Source organism: Lampetra planeri, chromosome 25 (assembly GCF_965212315.1).
Source record: "Lampetra planeri chromosome 25, kcLamPlan1.2.h2, whole genome shotgun sequence".
Classification (NCBI taxonomy): Eukaryota; Metazoa; Chordata; class Hyperoartia; order Petromyzontiformes; family Petromyzontidae; genus Lampetra; species Lampetra planeri.
The window spans coordinates 8,783,507-8,809,659 of NC_136131.1; the positions used below are offsets into that span (position 1 = coordinate 8,783,507).

At 52.3% G+C, this 26,153-nt stretch overlaps 1 protein-coding gene across 2 annotated transcripts in view; it reads left to right on the forward strand.

The window, feature by feature from the left end:
* AXL (AXL receptor tyrosine kinase) overlaps positions 1-26,153 on the forward strand; it is a 72,265-nt gene that overhangs the window by 25,048 nt on the left and 21,064 nt on the right. Inside the window, exons 5-12 of one of the 2 annotated variants that reach the window (XM_078606206.1) lie at positions 717-803; positions 1,452-1,567; positions 2,547-2,868; positions 3,353-3,495; positions 3,993-4,140; positions 17,555-17,699; positions 20,407-20,504; positions 25,903-25,998. In XM_078606206.1, coding sequence (XP_078462332.1) covers positions 717-803; positions 1,452-1,567; positions 2,547-2,868; positions 3,353-3,495; positions 3,993-4,140; positions 17,555-17,699; positions 20,407-20,504; positions 25,903-25,998 — 1,155 coding nt within the window. The remainder of the gene's footprint in view (positions 1-716; positions 804-1,451; positions 1,568-2,546; positions 2,869-3,352; positions 3,496-3,992; positions 4,141-17,554; positions 17,700-20,406; positions 20,505-25,902; positions 25,999-26,153) is intronic. The other variant, XM_078606208.1, reaches the window with a different exon arrangement.

Genomic DNA, 26,153 nt, shown 5'->3' on the forward strand with positions numbered 1-26,153 from the left:
TGCAATACATTGCCTTACCTGCATTTTATATTTTTATTATTTTATTGTTTCCCTTCTACGTGACTTTACCGAAAGAACCAAGAATATGAATCTCTGCAGTCACGAAAGCTTTAAATAAAAAAATAACATTAGTTTATACTTTAGTGGAGTGTTGTTGCATTGTTGTTGTAGGCCTTTGATGTCATCCCACTACTGCTGCTGCTGCTGCCACGGTCTTTACACCACAAATGGCTCGGTTGAGAAACGCACAGCAAAATCGCCCCGCCACTCACGGATCCACACGAGCAAACTTATGGAACAGTGTCTGTAAAACTCCGTGCCTTCTTGATATCCTTCCCGCTAAAATAACGATCGCGTGAATACCAAAACGTCCTCACGATTTTATTTATTTTGCTTCATCAACAGCATCGATGACTCCTTATTTGTCCATACTTCCAACGAATCTCTGTGACTTTCTCAAACACTTCTTTCCATCGGCCCTTTGGCAAACCCACCTTGCGTTATCATTTCCCGAAGAGCGACGGGCGCGTGGATCAAACCCGGGTCGCCGTCTTGAGCTCTGCGCTTCAGTCGTGCCGGTCCTCGCTCGACAATTCGCAGCAGATGTCGGATCGGCTCGCAAATTTGCGCGGCTCTGCCGATCGGAGGATTTGTGTTTTTTTGAGGATTTGTTCAGAGGCTGTGGCTTCAGCGAACATTCTTTTCTGTTCCCCCAGGAGAGGAGACGAGCGCCAAGTATTCGTGCCACGCTTCCAACGCGAGGGGCGTCAGCGTCTCCCACAATGCACTGGTCAACATCAAAGGCGAGTCGGGCAGCACTCTCTTTTTTCTTGTTCGGGGGCTCATTTTAGCCGGGCTCGGTCACCAACCTCGATAATCACGCTTTTAGCTTTTCACACATTATCTCGTCATGTGCCGGAAGGAGAATCTGGCAGCGGTGGCCACGCTCGCTGCACGTGGCTGCTTGTAACGCAACGCTGTGGAGGCAGCAGCGAGGGTTGGTGGATCGCGTACACAAACACACAGACGTTGCGACACTCCCTTCCCGTGGGGCGTCGAGTAGGAGCCGTGCCCTTGCTCACCAGGAGGAGGTGGTACAGCAGAGTGCGGATTAATATCATCTGTGCGTGGTTGCCCACTGGTTGCCCCCTCACTCGCAAGCAGGTTTTCTCCGGATGCCCTGGCTTCCTCCCTCGTGTTAACACTCATTAACTGTCTCTCTCTGTATCTCTTTCCCTGTCTCTTGTGTGTTTCTCTCCCTACATATCTCTCCCTGTGTCTCTCCCTCTGTCTCTCCCTGTGTCTCCGTGTCTCTCTCCATCTCTCCATGTGTCTCACTGCGTGTGTCGCTCTTACCATCTCTCGCAGTTTCTCTCTCTCCGTCCCCTCTCTTTCTCCCTTCTTCTCACTGTGTCCCCTCTCTCCCTCTCTGCGCCGTGCCACATTCACAGTCGTGCCCACCGCCCCCGGGTCCGTGTCTGTGCCGAGGGCGGCCGCCCACTCCCTCAACGTCTCCTGGGTGGCCGGCTTCGAGGGATTCTCACCCATCGCGAGCTGCATCATCCAGGTGGCGTGGCACTCCTCCTCCACTGTCGCAAATACATACATAGATCAACGGATAGGAATAGAGGCGGCCGGGAGGCTCCGAGGTTAAGGGCAACTCGGGCGACATCGCTGAGAACCTGGGTTGGAATCCAGGTTTCGGCCACCTGTGCAGTGGGGTTGAAATATTTCAAGGATTGGGATTAAAATGTAGGTGTGCTAAGGTGGTCAGGTGACCCATGGGGTGGCCAGAGGCTCTGCTGAGAAGCCAGCCGAGTTGGAATCCAGGTTTCGGCCACCTGTGCAGAGTAGGGTTAAAAGATTTCAAGGATTGGGATTGAAATGTAGGTGTGCTAAGGTGGTCAGGTGACTCATGGGGTGGCCAGGTGACGCATGGGTCAGAGGTTCTGCTGACAAGCCAGCCGAGTTGGAATCCAGGTTTCAACCGCCCGTTGTTATACTGGGTTCTCAAGCCTAGAGAATGGACAGTCTCAGACGGACCGGTCACCAATGGCTGCATAAAAAGAAGACATCGCGTTAAATTTGACGCCACACTCAATTTGGCTGAATTGCAGAGAATTAGAAATATCATGTTGACCGTCTCGTGACGAGCGTCACTTTGCTGCAGGGTGCTTGAGAAGGTGCTGGCCCGTACTGTGCGGATAGGAGGGCACTTGAATGGGATCTCAGAAGCAGTTCTGTGATATCCCCTTCCATGGGCCATTTTCATGACACCACAGCTGTAGGACGTTTGGAAAAACAACGTGGAAAAAATGACAAAAAATTGCCACGATTAAAAGGGGGGTGAAGGTGCCCATTAGGGCGTCCACCGGGGAGATTGAGCAATGAGACCGGCTTGTGCGCAGACGCTGGGAGGATTGCTGCGTCACGGAACCAAGAGGAAAGGCGATTGGGGCGGCCTTCATCCAGCAGTGGATTGATCATGGCTGATGATAATGGTGATTAAAGGCATGCCTTAAGAGCATTTTGCCCTCTGCTACCAGATTCTAAGAGAGGGCCTCACCTCGGACACCAGCATCACCAGCAGACCCACCCTCCCTCCACGTGGATTCACCTCCACTGCCTCCACCACAAACTCCTCGACCACAACCGCCTCCACGGGCCCTGCCTCCATGCCTCGTGGCTCCGCCTCCAACACGACAGCCAATGAGCAAGCCTGGGAGGTCACTGCCGCCCCCTTTCCGAGCTGGCACGTGATTGAAGGATTGGCCGCCATGGCAACGTACCAGCTGCGAGTCGCCTGTGACAACGAGGTCGGCCGCTCTGATTGGTCGGATTGGTCACAAGGCAACACCACGGAAGGGGGTAAGTGTGAGCAGGTGATGACGTTTATTAATAGCTATGAGATGTTTATAATTAATTCACTTTTGATTACCCGTGGAGGCAGGTTTTTGCAGCCCATATTATCATTCGTAAGTGATATTTGGTTAAAGCCACATAATGACGTGGCCTAAGTTGTCCCACGAAAAATATTTTGTATATATTGATTTTAAATATATGAAATCAATTTTTAATTAAAATTGGTTGTGGGAATTGTTCTTAAATTTACCGGCGAGTGAGCTGCAACAACTTATAACCGGCGCGATGAACGTTTGTGCACCACGTGACAAATGTCATTCGTTTGGCCGTGTCAGGTGGTGGAGGGTTAAACGACCACAACTTCGGCCCGGATAATTACGCGGCCAAACCTCCAAAAAATCAACAGTGAATCGTCCTTCAAAAGAATAATTTCGACTGCTCGTTCATTTTAATGTGCTCCTCCAACGTGTCGTGTGTCGCCGTGCGCCAGTGCCGGAGGTGGCGCCCGAGAACGTCTCGCTGATGCAGAACGGGGACTGGATCGACGTGACGTGGGCAGAGGTCCCTCCGACGCTGGCCAACGGCGCGGTGCGCGGTTACCGCCTGATCTACTCGGTGCATGGCGCCCCACCGGTACGGCACTACCATAATCATCGTCGTCGTCGTTGTCAGCCGTGATCTATCCACGGCTGGCAGAGATAGTAGATGCGTTCCTGAAAAGTGCCACGTTCAGTGAAAATGCGTTAAACGAGGAGTTACCGCTACTGGGAATCACGTGTGTGCTGTGAACTCGGCCTGCCGTCATGCCGTGGCGGGACAAAGAACTGAGATGAGGGTACGCCTCCGCGCACCGTATCATTTGGCGTACCGTATCGTGCCGCTCAGCCGCGCATCTCAATAAAGTATTTGGTCGTCGACCGCTCAGAAACCGCATTGTGACGGTGCGCGTTCTGCGTTCCGCGTTCCGTGAAAAGTGTTCTTCTTCTTCAGTCGTCTTGTTGTTCGTGTTTGTGCACCACTGGCAACGCAGCAGCGGCATCGGTTAATTTGCGCGTTAAAAAAGATAATGGCAATAACGACAATGATTGACAGCCAACTGTCGACGCGTGCGGCGCCGCGCTCGCCCGCAGGAGGCTCTGGACGCCGGGAGGAGCGCGCAGGCACGGCTCAACGTCTCCGCGGTGGGCGGAGGCAACCTGACGGTCCAGGTGCTGGCGTACACGGCGGCAGGCGACGGGCCGGCCAGCGCCGAGCTCACCGTCCACCTCCACCAGACCGGTGAGTACTGCGCGGCAGGGTAGGGGGGGGGGGGCCTTCATCCGGCAGTGGAGAGACCGCGGCTTCATGCTATTCTCGCAGCTGGGCTGCGGCCACCCCCGGGCCAAGCCCTCTGGCCCGTTTTCTCTGGGCCCGAGGGTCGTTCAGCACCATGCGGCCTGCGCCAGAGGTCGCAAACGGGTTTTGATTCCTTACCCGTACCCGGCCGCACCAGGGTCGCAAATGAGTACCCGGGCCGGGTACGGGTTCCCGTTCCCTACCCGTACCCGTACCCTACCCGAAATGACTGACAAACAGTGACTCACCAGTGACTCACGGCCTACCCGTACCCGGCCGCACCAGGGTCGCAAACGGCTACCCGTACCCGGCTGGGTATCGGGTAGGGTACGGGTATCAGGTAGGGTACGGGTATCGGGTACTCGGTTGCGACCTCTGGCCGTCGCGTTGCCCCCCGCGGTTCGTCGCTGCCCCCCCTTCCCCCGCGGTCCGTCGCTGCCCTCCATTCGGGACCAAGTCCCCGAACTGTCGCGCCACGTCTTGGGTGTAACCTTCAACCTGCGTAATCATCTCTGTGTTAGCCGTATTTGTCTGGCTGTCTCTCTCTGGGTCTCTGTATAAAATGTGGGAGGGTGGGTTGGGGGGAGGGCACGGTAACTATCGTAAACTCAATGCGACGGGAAATAAACTTAGATTTTATGTGTAAAGGTTGTGTCGCTATTCAGGACTCGCAGGTGAGTTTTGCCCTGAAGGCTACCTCTCGGCTTCCGGAGTGCGGATCGAATACTTATACTTACGGACGAAAGTGGTGCACGTCGGAATCGCGCGTTGCGTGATCCAAGGTGTTGCGTGATCGCGTGTTGCGTAATCCACGCCCAAGCGTGAATTTTCTTCGACGTGTTTTTCAACGCCCCCTTCGCCCCACCCCCTCCACCACCGTGTGAAGACGGCCAACGGAGGCGCCACAAATCTGTGTGTGTGTGGCTAAAGTGGGGGGTGGGGGGAGGGACGTCTGCTGCTGTGGGAAGACGCGGTGCTCTCCAGCATTGTAAAATAAGTCATTATTTTTTATGATGGGGAGTGGAAACGCACGCAAGACAGATATGGCTGGGCTGGTGGGTGTGTAAGTAGGTGGGTGAGTCGTAAACATGTAGTAGGGCAGGCAGCTAGGAGGATAGATCAGAAGGAGATTCCACGGTATGTGGGCAGACAAGACGGGTGGGTAAATAGGTAGGTTGGCTATTTAGTTGGTTGATATTATGTTTCATATTATGAATAATTTATCCTGGAGGCAGAATCCGATGAGCTATGAAGCTCTTTTTCCACAGGTGTCCAGTATGGGCGTGTCAGCGAGTTGCGTCAACAAACGATACAACAACAACAAAAAACGATAGGAGTGCAAAATAGAGAAAAAGTAAGCAAGTCGCTAAAATAAAATAAATACAAATCCACGTACAAGTTGCATGAGTGCATTAATTTCAACGCCACATGCAAGCTTGGCAAGGCAGCAAAACAACAACAACAACAATAGTCCCAGACCACACAAAGACAGCGCATAGCCCCTCAATAAAATTGCACATTAAAATTGAACTGTCGTAAGGTTCAAAGTAACAAATCACGTTTGTAAATGTTAGCCATACCTTTTTTAGTCTGTTGAGTCTATGGAGCACAACTAAAATAATGCGAGGCAGGCAAGCAGATTTGATGATAGCCAGACAGACGCTTAGACAAACAGAATGATAATAAGATGGACAGAACGGCAGGCAGTCAGACAGGAGGGGGAGAGACCGACAGACATCGATAAACAGGCAGACAGACCAACATGCGAACAGAGAGACAGACAGACACGCAAAGAGTCAGACGCACACAGAGAAAAAAAGCACCCATATTATCCTCCCCTGACCCAAACGCTCCAGATGGAATCTCAGACGAGGCAGGTTGTGCAGGGTGCGACGTGGCGCGAATTACTTCCTCTGCAGCGCAAAAGCCAAGCGCCACGTTTTCACTACCAAACCATCGTTTTCATCATCACGCCCTCTCTGGCCTTTTGGGAGGCGTCATGGAAAAAGGAGTAAAACTTTATTTTAATTTTAAAAGGGGTAAGGCCTCACTGAGCTACGTAGCTCTTTTTCAGAAGCGACCTGGCCATCACGAGTGAAGCGTGGAAATGTTTTGCGGCCAAATACCCCGGACGCGTGTTTGATTCTAATGCCGCCCGCATCATCACGTCACGAGACGGAGGCAAGGTGGGGGGGGGGGTCTCCAGTCGGAACGCTCGCAGGCAGCGGCATCTCGCCTCATGCCAGAGAAGAAGAGGATGTCACGGAACTGCTTCTGAAGTAACTTGCAATAAGCCTCTCTCTCCACACACTGGGCACAGAAGCCCGCAAGGAGTGTTTGTCGCGCATCAGTAAACCCAAACATTATTCATTTTTGATTTGAAGCTTTCGTGACTGCAGGAATCCATACTCTTTGGTTCTTTCGGTAAAGTCACGTAGGTATAAAATAAAATAAATCACCGATTTAAAATAAATCGCTGATTTATTTTAAACCTACGTGACTTTACCGAAAGAACCAAAGAGTATTATTCATTTTCAGTAGAATTGGAATCGTTCTCCACCCACTGCCACGTCCCGGAAATTATAAATATCCACAACTCCATCAGTGTGTCTCCACATAAGCCCAAGGATCTGTACGTGAGCATTGTGGTGTCTACGTTAGCATATAGTTCTCGATATAAATCTATGGACCTCTGTGCGACTTGTTTGGTGACCGAGCTGAGCCCATCATCTCGCTACCGGGTTCGACTGCTGTGGCTGGGCCACAGCAGTCGAACCCAGGATCTCAGCGGTATCTCCGACGCGACGTGGGCCATGCAGTTCCGCTCGCCGACCTGGGCTCCGAGTCTTCGTGCGTGACTCTGCTCATACGCCCCCACGCCCCCCCACCCACCACCCCCCCGCGGCAGCACAGCGGAGGTTAATCACCGGTGCCATCGGCGCTGAGATACGCGCCGGCTCCCGCTCCGCACACCGCCACATGGGCACGGTGGTGGGGGGTGGTGGTGGCGGGTTTGGGGGGGGGGTGGGGGGCTGCGGTCGTGGGTGGATGTGTGGCGCTTGTTGTCACTGCCATCGCGTTGCAGGCACCCGAGTGAAACCGGAGCTCGTGTGGGTGCCTTCCTCGGATTTAGTTCTGCAGTGCAGACTTCTGTGGAATGCGATGAATCGATGGGCGGTCTGTGTGCGCGGGTGTTTCATAGCGCGTGCCTGCTTTGTGCGTCAGTGGTGAGGAGTGGGCGTAGTGGTGGCTAGATCACCGCAGCGACAAGCTTGGGTTTGATTACCGGCCACGGCTAGCGTCTCTGGCGAGTGCAATTCTGAACCGCTTGCTGGGCATTCGCTGGGTCGACTCAGCCTCAATTGAGTACCTGGTATGGTCTGCGGAGACAAAGGCGGTTGGGCATGGTACTGCGTACCCACTGCCTCGTGTACTGTGCCAGCCTTCATAGGTGCTCGCTAACAGCACTTTTGCCCCAACAGTCTGTTAAGGCTACAGGGGTGATCTTTGTGTTTGTGTGCGTGTGTGCACTTGCATGCGTGTGTGTTTTCCTACGTATATACATACACGTGTGCGCGAGTGTTTGTATCCGAATCGTGTCTCCGTCTGTGATGATCTCACTGGGTGGGTATGCATCATGAAGCTGTACCGTGGAAACACCCTGGACCCTCCCAGTGGCAACACCCGTCGCCCCCAAACCCAGAAATTAGGTGACGTCTGCCTTCAACGAGCAGGCGGCCAATTGCACAGCCGTAATGCTGTGGTGAGCGGTGAGCTGAAAAGTGAATGGTTTATACGCTGCCTTAAATACTGTACTCGGTTTCACTTGCCGTGCTGTTGCCCTGCCAACCCGCTCCGACGGACTGATCGAAAAGTTGGACAATGAGAAACGAAAACGGAGTTAAACAATCTTTAAAGTCTGCATCTTGAAGACCGCGTCTGAAGCGACAGACAGATTGACTGTCGGCGAGCACCTATTGAGGCCGGACTGGCCCACTACGAAGTGGAAGCACCAGCACCCCAACTGGACGCGGGAGACACTGACGCGTTTCGTCATTCTTAGAGCCCATCAGCAGGGCGCGTGCCCTGCCATGCACCGCTACGATTGATTGCGTTACCGTAGATGATCGCGCCACCGCGCGCCATCGTGTGCGTGCGTCTCGCCTACACCTACTCGCAGATCTGCAAACGGTTGGGACGAAAATGAAAAAATATAAATCCAAATTCAACGCTGACTTAGGCCAAGCAAGAAAATTCCACTTAATCCAGAGCGTGGGTGGGTTGGGTTGGTGCCGGGGGCTGCGCGTGGGTTGGTGGTTGTGGTGGTACCGTGGTGCGCAGTCCACTGGTCTGCAATTCGCAATTCATCAGCCGGCTCGGTAATTGGAGCAGTCCGCCCGACTAGCAGCTGCGTTTGGCTTTGCGGCGACGCCAACGCGTGACGTGGAGCGAGGAATCAATTTCCACGCCTCTGAGATGTTGTTTCTGCGATTCGTTTGTCCTCCGCCCGTGGGCTGTGACTATCGTAAACACGAAGGGGGCTTTAAGTTGTTGGCTGGAGACTTTCCAACGCCCACGTCACCCTGGGGGCTCCCCCTACACCCCCCCCCCGCCCCTTCCCAGCAGTGAGATGGATCGCTCTGCCGTCATGAAAGTCCGTGAACTTTCACATGTGCAGGAGCGCCCAGTCCTTGTTGAGTGCAGATTGCGCGCTGCACACAAACGAACGCGGTGAAGGGTGGCGCACTGGTGATGAGCGCCGCTGTGTTACGAACCTGGCAGCACCGAGGTTGATTCCCGGCCACGGCTTGCGGAAGTGGCGAGTGAGATCCAAACGAACTGATCTTGGGTTGGAATCCTCTGTGATGACTCAGCCTTAAATGAGTACTCTGGTGCAGAGTGTAAACCACCTGCACCACTGGGAGAGGCGAGCAAACGAAGTTGACGACGAAAGACAGCGGAGGGCGGAGGAAGATGATGAGAGTCAGACCGATACCCGCGTAACGCGACGTGCGGGGAAGTCGTGAGAGCAGCTTCCTGGAGATGACCGCGGCGGTGACGTGGCTTTCGGTTCTCCTTCTCCACGACGACCACGGACACGACCTCGGATCTGTCCAACCCCCGCCCCTCTTCCCCGCCAAAGACAAACAAATTATATCATTGGCGGGGCCGTAATAGGTGCTCGCAGACACAAAGGTCCCCCGTGTAGCCTTGACAGACTTTTCGGGCAAGTGCTGTTAGCGAGTAGCACCTATGAAGTGACAGCACGGCACACGAGGGGGTGGGTGGCCAGCTCCGCGCCCGGCCGCCTTTGTCTCCCCAGTGGCCATGTTTACACACCGCACTAATTGTAAGTTCTTTAGGCGACCTAAGGGCGGCCCAGGAGTGGTTCAGATAAAATCGTCGCCGGTGTTGGCCGTGAGCGGGAGTCGAACTCTGGCGGCTGAATTCGTAGCGATGGCGCGCTAACCGCTGCGCCACCGCTCGCCGTACACCCCCCACCCCGCCGCCAAACACCCACAAGCGCAATCGTCGCACGTGTGACAACGCGTCGCGGCCGCCGCGTGCCGTCACACGAAAGCGGTCAATTCTACAGACATTGCGGCAGTTTAGGAAATTCCACTAAAACAATCTTCTGAGTGCACTGCTTGATTTCCAGCTGAACGTCCCTTTTTGAGGGCGGACTTCACGTTTTCCGGATGCGTTGCCGACGCAGGGGACTGAACGTTACCGTGCTTTCCCGTGCCGGCCACGGCAGAAATTGTTACCAAAACAAATTCTCACTTGGGTTACTGACCGGACAGACACGTGAGCGCAGGCCCGTGAACGAATGGGAGAGATAAACTCGTCCATGTTTGACTTTTTTGGGGATAAAACTACCGGACGGCGAAAAGGCGCGATCGTCACCGTGAATGAAAATATAAAGAGATAAAGAAACGCATTTGTTGTGACGTCTAAGCCGGGGTTATGAATATTCAGGGGCAGCCCTAGAGGCCTGCGGAGGGGAGGGGACTGGACAACCAAATGTCCCTTTGGGCCACTGAATAGTAATGATTAGAGATTTACTTGTAAGTGATTTGGATAAGCAATAGTTGCGTCCGAGAGTTGGTGAATTGCTAAATACACAGATCCTCTAACCCACACACACACACCCACTCACCGACCCCACCTAATCACCAACTCATCCACCCACTCACCTACTCACTCGCCCACTCGCCTACTCATCACCCATCCATCCGCTCACCTACTCAATCGCCCGCCCACCCTATGGAGATGGACATTCCATAGCCAGCGTGTGCATTGAGTTTGGTGGGAAACGTGCGGAGACTCTGAAAGAGAATGTTGTTCTTTGGTATTCCCCCCCCTGTTATTTTAGTGGGGTATCTGTCCGTGGATCACCCGGTATTTGAGAGGAGGTAGCGTGGGCGCTTTTGGCTTCCTGCCGTCACGGATTCTCTCCGTCGCATTTTGAGATCAAAGCGCCGCTCCCTTCGCAGAGCCCGGTTGTTGCCTCGATAAGCCGATGAAGAAAGCAAGTTTTAAGGATAAATCATGCATAATAGTGCACGACGCTCTCGGAGGGTTGGCCCAGTTCAACGGAGGCCGTATAGAGATGGACATTCCATAGCCATCGTGTGCACGGAGGCCGTTGAACTGGCCCAACTTATTAAAGCCAATGCTTTCATCCGGTGGGCCGGTCCTCCAGTTCTCACAAGTGGCGAGGTCTCCGATGGGGAGGGAGCACGACTCCAGCCCAAAGCTTCATTCGCACTGCGTGAACATGCTCCAGAAGAAGACGCTGTTCTTCTGCATATTCAAGCCTGGAAGAGCGGAATGGCGTTCAACAGACCTCACAAACACATTGTGAAAGACCAAAAGCTTAAGATCTCTGGGTTTGATCTTCCACGAAGCTCATGGTCCACCCTAAAACGCATCCACTGCACAAACCATGGCAGCAGTAGATGTGGATATCCTGATGATGCACAAACGGAAAATTGAAAACTGTGGTCTTCCAGAACATACACCGTACAACGTGTAACGACGCAATTCCCCGATCGACAAATACGAAGGAGACATCGTGGCTATACGCTCCACTCGCTGCTCCTGATGTGGTTGTCTGGGCTTGACCGCCTGAATGTGCAATTGTGGTTGTTGCTCTGCATCATGAGCCGTACGAAAGAAGAAGACTCGAGAGTTGTGGTGCTCCCCCCTCGCCGCCCACCACCACCCCATTACGGACAGACACACAGATGGACGGAGCCAAGGCACTGACGCTTTCTCGACCGTATTCGCAAAGCGTTAGACATTGTGGAACATCTGCCGCGCGAGTGATTCTGATGGCTCACCCCACGCAGCCTTGGTAGGTTCGGCGGAAGAACGAGGGTGGGGGGGCTGAGGATACAGAAGCGTGGCGGGGTATTGTGGTTGTGGGGATGTGGTAATGTTGCGTATTCAGGGCTGGCAATATTTCATGAGAAAAGTGAAGGATGTGGCTGTTTTAGGAAGTCAAAGCCAAACATTATAAATATCGTCGCCCACACGCAGGCGATATGATATTACAATTTTAAATGAATATGTTCGACATTGTACAGATGTACACTTCTCAACATTTTCATCCGCTCGCATCATCTTGGTGCGGTGGCGCAGGGGTTAGTGGACCACTGTGCTATGAACCCTGCGACCTAGGTTCGATTCCCGGCCATGGTGAACATCAGCGGCGAGTGATATCCACAAGGATCTCTTATGACCTTTGCCTCCTTCGCCGGCGCACCGCGGACGTTGTTCTGCACGATGCCCGACGTTTCGCCCCATGTGCTCATCGAGTTCCGGAAGAGGCTTCCAGCACGTGAAGCGAAATGTTCAGGAGACAGATGCCAATGTCGAGGTCTGCTGCTGCTGCTGCTGCTCTTAGCCACGACGATAGAGCTTCGTGTCGTTTCGCTGTTTCTGCTCCGTTAAAGGAGCACAGATCACAGTGATTCATCTTCTTGGTTCTTTCGGTAAAGTCACGTAAAAGGGAAATAATAAAATAATAAAAATAAAACATAATAAAATAATTCTCACGACGTGAAGGAACAGGTCTGTCGGATAGACGCTGTCTTTCCGACAGACCTGTTCTTCACCTGAGGACGGCTGCTTGCGTTGTGACCTAAACGTCGTGAGAATTTTATTTTATTATGTTTTATTTTTATTATTTTATTATTTCCCTTCTACATGACTTTACCGAAAGAACTAAGAAGATGAATCCCTGTAGTCACGAAAGCTTTAAATCGAAAGATCACAGTGAGTTTACTGCGCGGCCCATAGCTTGGGTTGCACAACCGCAGTCGCTCTCCTGCGGCTTGTGTCTTTAATGTATCTCTCTGCCTCTGTGTCTCAATGGATCTCTATATATACCGTATAGTTTTGCTATTTTTCCTCTGTTGAAGAACGCAGCCCACAGCGATTGACATATTGACCTGCAGAGTCCTGTGAGATAGAACATCTACTACTCAAGGGTGGTGGAGGGAGGGAGGAGGGCCCTCTTTGCTGTTGTTTACCATTGGGTGCGGTTATTTTAGCCGAGTGGAAGGCAAAGAGAGAGAGCTCAGCCCACACGGGACTTTGACTTCTGAACTGACGGAGGCACCGAGAGGCAAGGCGATAATTGCCCAGTAAGTGCCAATCCCAGACGAGTACGGCAAGTTTTATTGTATGGGGCGCCACAGTGGCGAGATGTTAACTACCTCGCCTGGTATACAGGAGGTCGTGGGTTCAATCCCGACCCTGACGCCTGCTGCTGTATATTTGGAGTTTGCACGTTCTCCACGTGGTCGTGTTGATTTTTCAACACATTTAGAATCAACATCACGCATTTAGAGTATTTGGCTGTGATACATTTCCACGTGATAAGCCACTTCGTTGAGCTATCGTTTGTGATCACCAGGTCGCTTCGAAAAAAGAGCTATATAGCCGAGTGGGCTTTACTTAGTAAAAAAATAAAATGGTAAATAGTAGTTGAGAAACGAAGAGACCCATGAAGTTGCATTAAAGTCAATAAACATGCGTGCGACTCGGGCCATGCAGCCCACGCTGTGGACCATATCGTCAACCCAATGAGACAAATAGAGACCCATAGAAACACCCAATAGAGACGCGTAGAGATTCATAGAGACATACAGAGATGCATTGAAGACACAAGCCAGAGCCGTGTGACTGTGGCCATAGCTATGGACCGCATCGTAAACCCACTGAAGTCTGGGCTCCTTCAACGGAGGGGTAGGATCAGCAAAACGACACAAACTCTTGTGGCCAGCAGCCGCAGCAGACCTCGACATTGGCCCCGAGCTCCTGAAATTATCGCCGCTGCCATCGTTGCGCGGGAACCGAATCGTCGTCACAGACGCACGCAGACGCACGGTTGCAAGATTTGCCGAGTGCTGCACAATCAGAGGAGGTAATAAAAGCTCCCTTATCGCTCTCCAGAATTGCGTGACCACCCCCCCGCCCCCCCTCCCCCCTGTCGCGGGTGTGGAGACCTGCAGCGTTTACCACCGCTGCTGTCGGGGTTCATTACAGCGATTACAGCGGGGACATAAAGAACACAACCGGCTACATTCCTGGGGAGTGCGTGAGCCTGTGGGGGTCTGATGCTGTCTGTCTACTCAGCCGCTGCTGCTGATGCTGACGCTACAGACACTGCTGATGATGCTGCTGCTGATGCTGCTGCAGACATGCTGCTACAGACACTGATGCTGCCAATGCTGCTGCTGCTGTTGATACTGCTACAGACACTGCTGATGCTGCTACAGAGACTGCTGATGCTGCTGCAGACACTGCTGCTGCTACAGACACTGCTGCTGATGATGCTACAGATGCTGCTGCTGATGTTGCTGCTGATGCTGCTGCTACAGACACTGCTGATGCTGCTGCTACAGAGACTGCTGCTGATGCTGATGCTGCTGCTGATGCTGCTGCAGACACTGCTGCTGCTACAGACACTGCTGATGCTGCTACTACAGACACTGCTGATGCTGCTGCTACAGACACTGCTACAGACACTGCTGCTGATGCTGCTGCTGTGTAAGCCAAGCCGGCTGTCGCCGCCGATGTGCTTCCCGATGCCGCCTGTGAGTTTTGAACGTGTGTGTACAGCTCGCTTATAAATCCACTGCTGGATGAGGGGCTCCCCACGCCGTGCGGGGTCGTTGGGGTTAATTTGACTGTCCCTCACCGCGGTGGTCAACGCCGGTTGGTGAAGGCGGACTTGCCTCGAGGTGGGAACGCAGAAGCGCAGTACAACGACGGATTGTTCTGCACTGCCCCTTTGCTGACCCCGGAAACGTAGTGCCGCAGCAGCCTATAACACGCCCTTTTGTTTGAGTCTTGGGACTCAGCCTCGCTGAGTCCCAAGACTCTTTTCAGGAGGGTCCTGCTACATCGGAACGTTTGGCCATGAATTCCACGACGTCGCGTGGGAGGAAACCATCGAACAAAAATGGTCATCGCGCGCTTTCCCATGCACCTCTGCGGCCGTCTGGAACGCTCTTCCGATATTTGGAGCCTTATAAATCTGAGTTTAAAACGAATTTCTTCAGAATTAATTTTTGTCTTAAGTTTGTTGTCCTTCCCCCGCACCTCTGAGCAGCGCGGTTGGCAACATACGGTGCGCGAGAAAGCTCAACATACGCATGCGCAAAGCCCAACGCAGCGCGCACACGCACGAGGGGGTAACAGTCGAACACCCGAAGCCCGGCTCCACACAGAGAGGTGCACGGCCCCCGCTTGCTGTACTGCCATCTCCTGGCGACCAGCTCGCCTTCCGGCAGCAGGGAGTTTCCCCAATGTCCCCAAATCTCTGCTTGATCCACCAACCCTTGCCACCAAAGTGCCGGATGCGCCACAGCCACTGCCATGCTACTCAAAAAAACCTCGCAGCCTCGAGCAATGAAAGAAGCTTTCATGATTCGTTTTGTTTTACTGTATTTTAAACCCGCCGCCTGGCATGCGCAAAGTAAATAAACTTGGCTAAATCTGCCGTTAAAAATGAAAAAAACCCCGCACACGTTCTGGGCAAAACAAACAGCGCGTGTGTTATGTCTTTATCAACCAAAGCGTAGAAAACGATACGATAATTTTTCGCGCGTACTAGTCTGGTTTTGTATATTATTAATCAAATTAATTTCAGCACGAAAAACAAAGAGTTCCTTTTGTAGCTTGTGTCAGCGCTGTTGGCGAGCGCCTGTTTTGGTCGCCGTGGCGTTCGGAGATGACAGTGTGGGCTCGTGCTTCTGCGCTTTGACCACTTCTTGTCTCGCCGGCGCTGGAGAAGTTCACCCAGCACCATTGCGCCAGGCACTCATTCGAAGCAAACTGTTTGGGTGACATGATAATTGTTTTTTTACCCTTTTATCTGGCAACAAAACTGACACCTTATTTTACAAGGAGTCATGTTTGCATTGACCACAATACCTGCAGTCGGAATGCAAACAAAAAACATAACTCTGATCATGTATGCACTGTCCTTGAAATTGATTGGTCCACACCCGAGACAGCTTTCTTTAGAGCCTAGTCTCACATGGTGTTGGACCAGATGACGCCAAAAGGTGCAATCAATTTCAAGGACAGTGCATACATTATCAGAGTTGTGTTTTTTGTTTGCATTCCGACTGCAGGTATTGTGGTCAATGCAAACATGACTCCTTGTAAAACAGAGGTGTGGACTCGAGTCATGTGACTTGGATTCGAGTCAGACTCGAGTCATGAATTTGATGACTTGCGACTCGACTTGGACTTTGTCCCACCTCTGTTGTAAAATAAGGTGTCAGTTTTGTTGCCAGATAAAAGGCTAAAAAAACAATTATCATATTTTGCTACTGGCAAATGAGGTTCCAATGGTGTTTGGGTGACGACGACGCCTCTAAGTTGGCAGTGATGCACAAGCACCGTTGACAACGACTCGACATGTTGCGTGGCAATAACACCACCGCCGCGGCCTTTAGGCAATGTTTCCTGCAATGTCCCTTCTTCATGGCACGTTAAAAATCTAAAATAACTTTTACGCAAAACATCAACAACAGCAGCAACAGTAGCAGTCACTGCTCACCACTAAAAGGTAGTTGGCATCGCCAGGGCGCTCGTTTCCAGGTGAGGTTAACACGATGATGCCGCGTGCTGTCTCCCGTCCGTAACACGGCGCGTACACGTGGCCCTTGCGGGGGGGTGGGGGTGCGGGTGGCGGGGGGAAGATGTGGGGTGAGCAATGTGGATCTCTTGAGCTACAGCAGCTGCAATAATTATTTTTAAGCCATAAAATGTGAAGTTGTCGAGTTCGGGCGCACGTGATCCCCCCCCTCCCCCCCCCCCGTTGCTGCATCCCATTTTCTCCGTGCCGAGAGTACGACGCGGTGACGACGACGTCGTCCAATTTTCGTCACAATAATAACGACCATCTTTGCATTCATTCGGCGCTTTGACGGCTTCGGCAAAACCAAGGCACCTTACATCGCAGCTCATTTTGAACAGTCGAAGGCCACCCCCCACCCGCCCCAGTGGCGGCTGTCCCTGTGCGGCATGCGGTTGGCTCCACACGTGGCCTGCGAGGGGGCATCAGTCTGCCAGTGCGGGGGGTGGGCGGGGGGTGACGATTGCTGCTGCGTGTAATCCCAATTGAATAAATTTGCAGGCCTTCTTTAAAAATGTTTGCAAATTCGGACCGTGACAGCGGCACAGGATTCTCAACGTCGAGCGACGCCACGGGATTTTCAGCATCCGTCGTTCAGCGGATGACGCATGTTTTTTTTTTTTTCCGCGGCGATGACCAGGGGCGGCCGCTAGATTCGAACTGTGAATGCGCCGCCGCAGCCACCGCCGGCGGGCCACGTCGCACGGAGAACGCTTTTTTGTGTTAGTTTGTTGACACCCCCCCCCCCCACCTCTGATTATCGCAGTTGGCTACATACGGTGCGAAAGCAGTTCACCATCGTACATACATACATAAAAGAAGCAACTGGTGCTCGTGCAGGCCACATAACGACGGACTAACGACTGATGAATGACAGAGCGGCAGCCAAAAGGAGGCAACGAGCCCGAGCAGCAACGTCCGCCGTCGAGACGGAGCATTGAGATCGGCCCACGCGCAGGCACTGGGCAATGCCTTGTAGTGACTTGGGGAGGCGCTCATCCAGCAGTAGATTGACTGTGGCTAAATGGGGGTGCGGGGGGGGGGGCGCAGGAGGTAAAGATAGTTCGGCACGGGAAGGCTTCGTGCCATGCCGTGGCGCGTCGCGATGCCTGGAGTTTGATAACAAAGCCAAAACAATCGACGCATGGCCTGCGTTGACGTGAATGCGCCCGCGCCCTTGTTGCTGTGCCGCAGCAGTGGGTGCGAATCTGGGAGCGGCAGAGAGGGCCGACTGGGACTGGACGCCGCTGGTGGCCGGCGTGCTGGCCGTGGTGGCGGCGCTCGCCCTACTCGCCCTGCTCCTGGCCGTCGCTCGCCGCCGCAAAGACACCGCCTTCGGGTGAGTTTCACCAAGGCTCGTCATCCAGCAGTGGATATGTCACGGCTGATGGTGATGATGATGTTGTGGGTGGGGTGTGTGTGTGTGTGTGTTACGTGTGTGCGCGAGCGTTTTATTTGTCTCTTGCAGGCAGATACTTACATTTGGCTGCTATAGATTTCCACGTGATAAGCCACTTCCGTGAGCTATCATCTGCGGCCAGATCGCTTCGGAACAAGAAGTTAATAGCTCAGTGGGTTTTGCCTGATAGGACAAAAATAGTTTAGTTTTATTTGTATATATTTTTAAGCGATTTGTTTACCTTTCCTATACTTTGCACTCCTATTGTGTGTTTGTATTGTTGTTGTTGTAACGTTCTGACCCGCCCCGACTGGACACCTGTGAAAAAGAGCTTTATAGCTTATCAGATTTTGCCAGTATGAATGCATATTCCAATCCTGATAATATAGTTGAAAGAATGGATTATTTTCTTAAATCCCTCCGCCTCTGTCCACCCACCATGGGTACACCGTGGTGAAGTCGATCCGTAGGTCACGTGCAGTGGGGTAAAGGGTGGGTACCCCCCCCCCCTCTTCCATAACAGCGTGGAAGAGCCATTGTGGCTCTTCCACAGTCCACATTTGGCAAATTCGATTTTAAAAAAATTTACACCGCAATGTTTTGTTCTATGTTGGGATTACTCTACAGTGTTGTCCAGATGTCTTGGGACCCCCCCATTTAATTCTCCAAAAAATTATAAAATGTTTGTATGTAAGGTTTATGAAGAAAAAACAAAAGATGTATAAATTTGCAAAGGAGCAAAAATTGTTAGGGGTCAATGAATTTGTGGGGGGAGGGGGGGTAACAAGACATCTGGACCATTACCTCTAGACACGTAGCAAACGTCGCCCCCCCCCCTCCCTGCGGCATCTTGTGTCTGTGAAACACAACATGTTCCTTCGTGCTAGGCCTGCGCTCTTGAGGATGCCAACGTCGTCACCAAATGTGCTCAATTGTTTGTTATTACTGTCAGGAGGGAGAAAAACAAATCCTTCACCCAGCACAATTGCACACGTGCGGGGAAGGACGGGGGGGGGGCAGCTGTGCCGGAAATGGGCACGGGGCGTCTTCTTTGCGATTCCGTAATCTTTGTTTATCCGTTGCCACGGCGAGAGTGAGTTACGACGAGGGCCGAGACTTATTAAATGCCAAACACGTGCACGGTGAAGACACGAGCAGAGTATGCAATGAGCAGCATGGTCGTGCGGGCGGGGGGGTTAACGCAACGTCTAGCGCGTCGAACGAAGAACTCAGCGGCCTGAATTCGATTCCCGCTCGCGGCCACCAACACCGTTGACAATGACCTGAACCAGTCTTGGGGCTTCCCCCTAGGTCGACTCGGCCTCAGATGAGTACCCGGTGCAATCGGTAGATTGAAATATCGGTGTGACTGTCACGTGGCAGGCACCAATATAATATCAGGGTGTGTGGGAAGGTGCAACCTCTACCGTGTCAAAGATAAACAGGTCACTTGAGGACTCTTTCAGAAGTTGTTTCCGTGAAAACCTGCTGCATATCAGACACATGGGAGGGGGGGGGGTTGCACTGCCCGCACACGAGATTTCCGAATGGATTCTCTGTCTCGTGACATGACACCGATGGTGCTCTGTGAATGCATTAAGGTGGAGCATTAACAATAAACCATATTTTGTTTTTAAACGTGTTTTTGGATTAACACGTGTTAACACCTGACCACCGTTGCGGTTAGTCTGTCATTGATTACGACTTCGCGAGTGCTGGCCGTTTATTGGCCACCGTCAGTTTGGGCCTTTCGGGCCCAAGCTTGGCCATCGTGACATAACAGAAAAACAAAAATGACGGTAAGCGCCTTGGGATGGATGAGGCTTGAACGAGAAGCCGCGCATAAGTAAGGCTTGCGAGACTTATGAACAACATCATTCACAACACTCTTTCATCGGCCAGTTTATTATTAAAAACACATTGTTAGACAAATGAGAGTGATCTCAAGAAACCAAAGTGGATTACTTTGAATATTGGCTATTCAAAGCGGATTTAAAAAAGATGGAATGGCTTTTTGTTTTACTCCGTCAGTCTGGAGGTGAAGTTTCTTTGCTGGTTTCTTTAGCTCGCTGCCTCGATGTTATTTTGCTCTGTGTTCACCCCCAACTCCCCTTCCTCTCCTCCACGTTTTCCCTCTCCTCCCCCTTACCCACGCCTCCCCTACTCTCCGACAACCATCAACCAACAAACTACCAAACATAAACCACCAACCACCAACTTTTGACCGCCCACCATTAACCGCCATCCATCAACTCTCAACCACCAACCGCTAACCAACATCTACCAATCACCCACCGACAACCATCAACCACCAACTGATCACCATCAACCGCCAACTGACAACTACCAATCATCGACTGCCAACCACCAACCGCTAACTGACAACCACCAACTGACAATCACCAACCAACCAACCCCACACACCCAACCGCCAACCGCCAACTGACAACCACCAACTGACAATCGCCAACCAACCAACCCCGCACACCCAACCACCAACTGACAACCACCAACTGACAATCGCCAACCAACCAACCCCGCACATCCAACCACCAACCGCCAACCGCCAACTGACAACCACCAACTGACAATCGCCAACCAACCAACCCCACACACCCAACCTTCAACTGCCCACCGCCCACCGCAGACGAGCATTCCGTACGGTACCGCCCAGCGCCCTGGAGGAGCCCATGGTGTCGTACCGAGCCAAGAAGTCGTACTCGCGACGCGCCATCGACAACACGCGTACGTATGCACGCACACACTCGCACTAACGCTCGCTGAACCCCCACATGCATGCGCGCGCAAGCCAGCGCTGGCTCAAGCAGGAGCACGTGCGCGATTACACGAGGGAGTGCACGTGCACGTTGGATTACCACGAGGCCGCGGTGATGTACCCATTTGACAAGCCATCCATTGAGGCCGCCAGTCGACACAGATTCTCGCGCTTGCGACACACATTCATCGTCGCCCCGCACGGCGAGACCAAACGAATGACATGGTAAATACCTCAACGCGGTCGTCAACAATAACACCGTGTGGGCTTAAAAGGAATGATGTGTAATAGGCGACGTTTCGGGCAATGACCCTTATTCATAGCTACATGAATAGAGAGGCCACACACAGGGTAGAGCGATCCCACGTGTCCATGCCTCGAGTCAATGCAGTGTTAGCAAGGCACGTGTTTCACGTTTACGGTGTGTGGTTTGCCACCGCAACATAAACGCTGACATTTCCCCGCGCACGCTCACAATATTTCTTGCACGGTATCCATGCCGCAGCCTGCGCCCCCTGACCCAAGGGTTGAGAACCGTTGCTGTAACGGCAGGTTTGACGCGCTGTGTCAACCGAGTCGTTATTTGAACGCGCAAACGTTGAACTCCGCGGCAGTAAGGCAGCACAGCGAGCGTTATCGCCACAACCTCAATCCTTCGTCCACCCCCACCCCCCCACCCCTCTTCGCCACCGCCTACCGCCTAAAAGCTTCATGCGAGAGTTGGAGCCGAGAGTCGCACAGGGGCCCCCCCTGCGAATGCGTGCGTGGGATTTCCAGAGTGGGCTCCGTCTGTTTACATTCATAGCAGTCCGAAATTGTTTTAACAAGAGAGGAGGAGGAGAAGGAGAAGGGGGAAAAAAAGGCAAGGGAAGAAATAGAGCCGCGTCTCCGTAACGCTTTCCACATGGCGTCAAGAAGGGAGACGGACCCCCAGCGAGCGGAATGCCTCTCCTCCGTGACCGTGCGCGACAGCACAGAAACATTTCTAACCACCGCCCCCCCCCCCCCATTAGCTCCTCGACGGAAATAACGCTCGCTCGTCCTATGCAATTTACTGAAGGTAATTGAGGCAAAACGGGTAAAAGGGGGGCAGCCCGGCAGTTGCCCGCCCGTGCCGTGAGGGGCGAGCGAGCGAGCTCTGGAAATCCCTCCTCTAAGAGGGTACTTGGCCTGCTCTTCTAACGCTGGCTTAAACGACTCGGGGGGAGGGGGGGGGAAGAAGCGGGGGTAACCCACACTCTATACCACCACACGTAATCCGTCAATTAACGGTGGCGGACCCAACTGTGGGTGACCTGTTTATAATGCTGGGTGAACAGAGGTGGTGGGGGAAGGGAAGAGAGACCAGGAGCAGTTCAGGTGTCACTCAACCTTGGCCGAAAAACGAAAATTAACAACAACAAAATATTTTACAAGCTAAGGCCCACTGGACTCTATTGCTCTTTTTCAGAAGCGACCTGGTCACAAATGAAAGCTCAACGAAGAAGTGGCTTATCACGTGGAAATTGGTAGCAGCCAAAAACTCTAAACACGGGGAGAGATACGCGCAAATTCCACATATACAGGCATCAGGGTCGAGATCGAACCCACGACCGCCTGTATACCAGGCGGGGTAGTTAACATCTCGCCACTGCGGCGCCCGGTTCATAGTGCGGCACGCTAACCACTGCGCGACCGCTCCACTCCAGAGGCAAATTAGCCCCAAGTAAATCACAGGTAAACAAATAAACAGAACAGCAAACGAAAATCGCCTTCGCGTGTTACAGTCAGCGTCCAGTGTAGATGTTTTATCGCTACATTTTTCTTCTCCTTCCTTGGGGAAATTATTTTTTTTGTGGGGGGGGGGGGCGGCAGGGGAGGGGGGGGTAAGGGGCCGAAGACTTATTTTGCAAACTGCAGTTGTTGTAACTTGATCTGTGACAGAGGAATGCGTGTGGGGGCACGATGTTTACATCTCGCCAAATTTGCCCACGCTGGCCCGAGTCGCCACCACGCCGCCTTTGCGACCCGCCGGCACGGTGCAAGCGCTCGCAAAATTGCCCCACCGGTCCGGCGGTGAACGTGCGCCCACCGCACCTACGATCCACCGAGTTCGGCGGCAAGGGTTGGCGAATCACGTAGAGATTCGTGAAACCATCCCCCCCCCCTCCCCATAACCCACCCGGAGCTGCTAAGCAGCCAAGAGGATTGCAGAAGAGGAAATGTATTTGTTGAATGTGTGTGTGTATGCAGGCTGTGTTGGTGTGCGTTTGGTGCAGGCTGGGTGTGTAAGTGGTGCAGGATATGTGTGTGTGAGTAAGGGATGTGTATGTAGCTAGGTTAGTGTCTACTAGGGGCTGGTAACCCCTCCACCTGGCACTCCTACCAAGCACCAAGCAGCAAGTTGGCACATTAGGGGGCACAGCTGGTGCATCTGCCAGTCATCTCAGTCAGCCAACCCATAGCACCTGAGTCTGTCCCGAGACCTCCTCTGTCATCGAGCCTTCGGCACTTCACGTGGCCTAAAAGTGCACCTGGCCTGGCACAGGCGTCGTGGTGACGTCACCGTGACTTAGTGGCCAACGGCGGGTATTGTTTTGTATGTATGTTGAACTTCTTTCGCACCGTACGTAGCCAACCGTGCTAATCGGAGCTTTGAGTGCTCTCCCCTTGCACATGTGCGGTCGGGTTTTCTCTGGCCTCTCCGCTCTTCCCAACCATATTGAGCCAAACTCTTGAGTCACAGAATTGGACAAAACCATCCCAATGCAGCGGGAACCTCTTGAGACTCCCGGACGATATTCTCGTTAGCTTAAGGCCATGGTTATTGTCATCATTCATATTATTGTTATTGCTTGGCCAAGAGGGAGATTGGTGGATTGGGGAGGGGGGAGGGTGGTGGTGATGGAGGGGTGCTGGGTTGGTCCCTGGACCACCCAAGGTCCCTTTGGCCCCTCACACAATATTTCTACTGTTCCCACCCCGTAAACTATTTTCTACTTTACCAAGTAAGGCCCACTGAGCTATATTAGTTTTTTATTTCAAAAGTGACCTCGCTATCACAAATGATAGCTCAAGGAAGTGGCTTATCACGTGGAAATTTAGAGCAGCCAAATACTCTAAACCCGCATGTTTCCAAATGTGGAGGGGAAATCCGGAGGGCCGGAAAAAAAATCCACGCAACCACGGGGAAGAACACGCACACTCCAAATATACAGCAGGCGTCAGTCGAGATTGAACCTACCACCTCCTGTATACCAGGCCAAGGTAGTTAACATCTCGCCACCGTAGCGCCCATAATCCAAGAGGAACTGGAGCCAGGCTTGTGATGGAAGGCCTTCACGAATCATGGCTGATTTTTATTTTTTATTTCGTTGATTCACCCGAATGCCTACGAGCACGGTTCTACGGACCTCCGCCTACAACTGCGGAAGCTGCCACGTTTTGGCAGACATCTTTGGGGCGGCTCCATCAGTTCGTATGAACCCCGGAGGTTGAAGGTGGCAGTAGACGTAACATTATTTCAAGATGCGGTATCGCACTGGCTTTCCTCGTTACTCGTGACCTCGTGGGGAGAGTCTAGAATAAACAAAGCCGTTGTTCAGGAAGTGTTACTTTCAGACGAGCGTCAAGGAGTGTTACTTTTTTTAGTGAATTGTCCTGGCCGAAGGAGTGGTTCCTTCGTTCCGCGTGATGAAAGCACAGTCCGAGCCAGCAAAGTTAATGGACCTGGGTTCGACTCTGGCTTAAAGCTGCCCCGTGATTGAAACCGAGTTCTCAAGGGCAGCGAGTTGATGGGCTCAGCTCAGGTCAACCATGACTGCGTGAATTAAACCCATCGAGTTATGTATGGATGTATGGATGTTGAACTTCTTTCGCACCGTACATAGCCAACCGTGCTTATTCGAGGTGCCGGGGAAGAACAACAAACTAAACACAAAAAGCAGTTCTAAAGAAATTAGTTTTCAATTTAGATTTAAAATTGCGTACCTCCAGTGCCTCCCTAATATCGGAAGAAAGAGCGTTCCAGATGGCCAGAGAAGCACATCTGAAGGAGCGGCGATGCAACCGCTACGCTGACCTGTAGCTGTGCACACGGAGACTCATGGTCGGGAATCGAACTCGGACTGCTGGATTCATCTACTTTGGCAGCTGTGTGCACACACCCTCGTTCTAGCACTGCCTTCGGTTCTTGAGCTAAAAGGGAAATGATGGACATAAACTTTAAGAAGCCGCTTGTAACAGGATGATGATTCTGATTAAAAAACTACTTTCATTCAGATATCCACCACGAAAGTCAACACATTCGTCAATTACACTGCAGAATTAAAAGGAAAAGTATACTTAATGCGACAATTGCCCTTTATGTTATTTATGTGCTGTGAAGAAGGGCAATTGCCTGAAATGTCGCTGATCATAAACTTTTCATTTCAGGCACAAAGTGTTTTAAACGAGTGTGTTGTGTTTTTTTAATTATTTTCATCACCAAATTATGTATCCGCTAACAGGTGTCTCGAGCAAGCAATCGCAATCAACCAATCACAAACAACCACATTAACCAGTCACAACCAGCCAGTCACAACCAACCAGTCACAACCAACCAGTCACAACCAACCAGTCACAACCAACCAGTCACAACCAACCAGTCACAACCAACCAGTCACAACAAACCAGTCACAACCAACCAGTCACAACCAACCAGTCACAACCAACCAGTCACAACCAACCAGTCACAATCAACCAATCACAACCAACCAATAACAACTAACCAATCACGCCACTAAACAGTTTCTCCCGCCATACAAATTCCGAAATGAAATGTTTTCACCTTGACAGCACAGCTACTCTCTCGGGTCGTTCTTGCAAATGAGACGATCACGAGTTCTCACCCACTGCAACAACATTTTAAAAAATAACAACAATGTGCGACAGCGCAATTGGAACACGGTTGATGATGGAACAATATCAGAAGGAACATTTAACTGAACATCTTTCCTTCCTCTCTCCTGTCCCTCTCTCTCTCTCTCCCTCCATCTCTTCCGTCTCTCCCTCTCTGTGTGTGTCTCTCTATGTGTCTCTCTGTCTCTGTCTCTCTGTGTGTGTCTCTCTGTGTGTGTCTCTCTGTCTCTGTCTCTCTGTGTGTCTCTCTGTATGTGTCTCTGTGTGTGTGTCTCTCTGTGTCTGTCTCTCTGTGTGTGTCTCTCTGTGTGTGTCTCTCTGTGTGCGTCTCTCTGTGTGTGTCTCTCTGTCTCTGTCTCTCTGTGTGTGTCTCTCTGTATGTGTCTCTGTATGTGTCTCTGTGTGTGTCTCTCTGTGTCTCTCTCTGTCTCTCTGTCTCTCTGTCTCTCTGTCTCTCTGTCCTTCTCGGCTGGTCCCTCTGCCGTGCAGTCACGAGCCTCGGCGTGAGCGAGGAACTGAAGGTGAAGCTCAAGGAGGTGATGCTGGAGAGGAGGCAGCTGGCGCTGGGGAAGGTCATTGGCGAAGGTGAGGCCTCGCGAGTGAGGGGCAGGGCGGGGGGGGACGCTTGGTGAGGGGTTGTCCGTGGAGACGAGGGTTGGTCCCGTGGCTGGTTCCTCGAAAAAAAGACGGTCACTGCATCATGCACCTGCAGCCGTCTGGAACGCTCTCTTCCTTCCAAT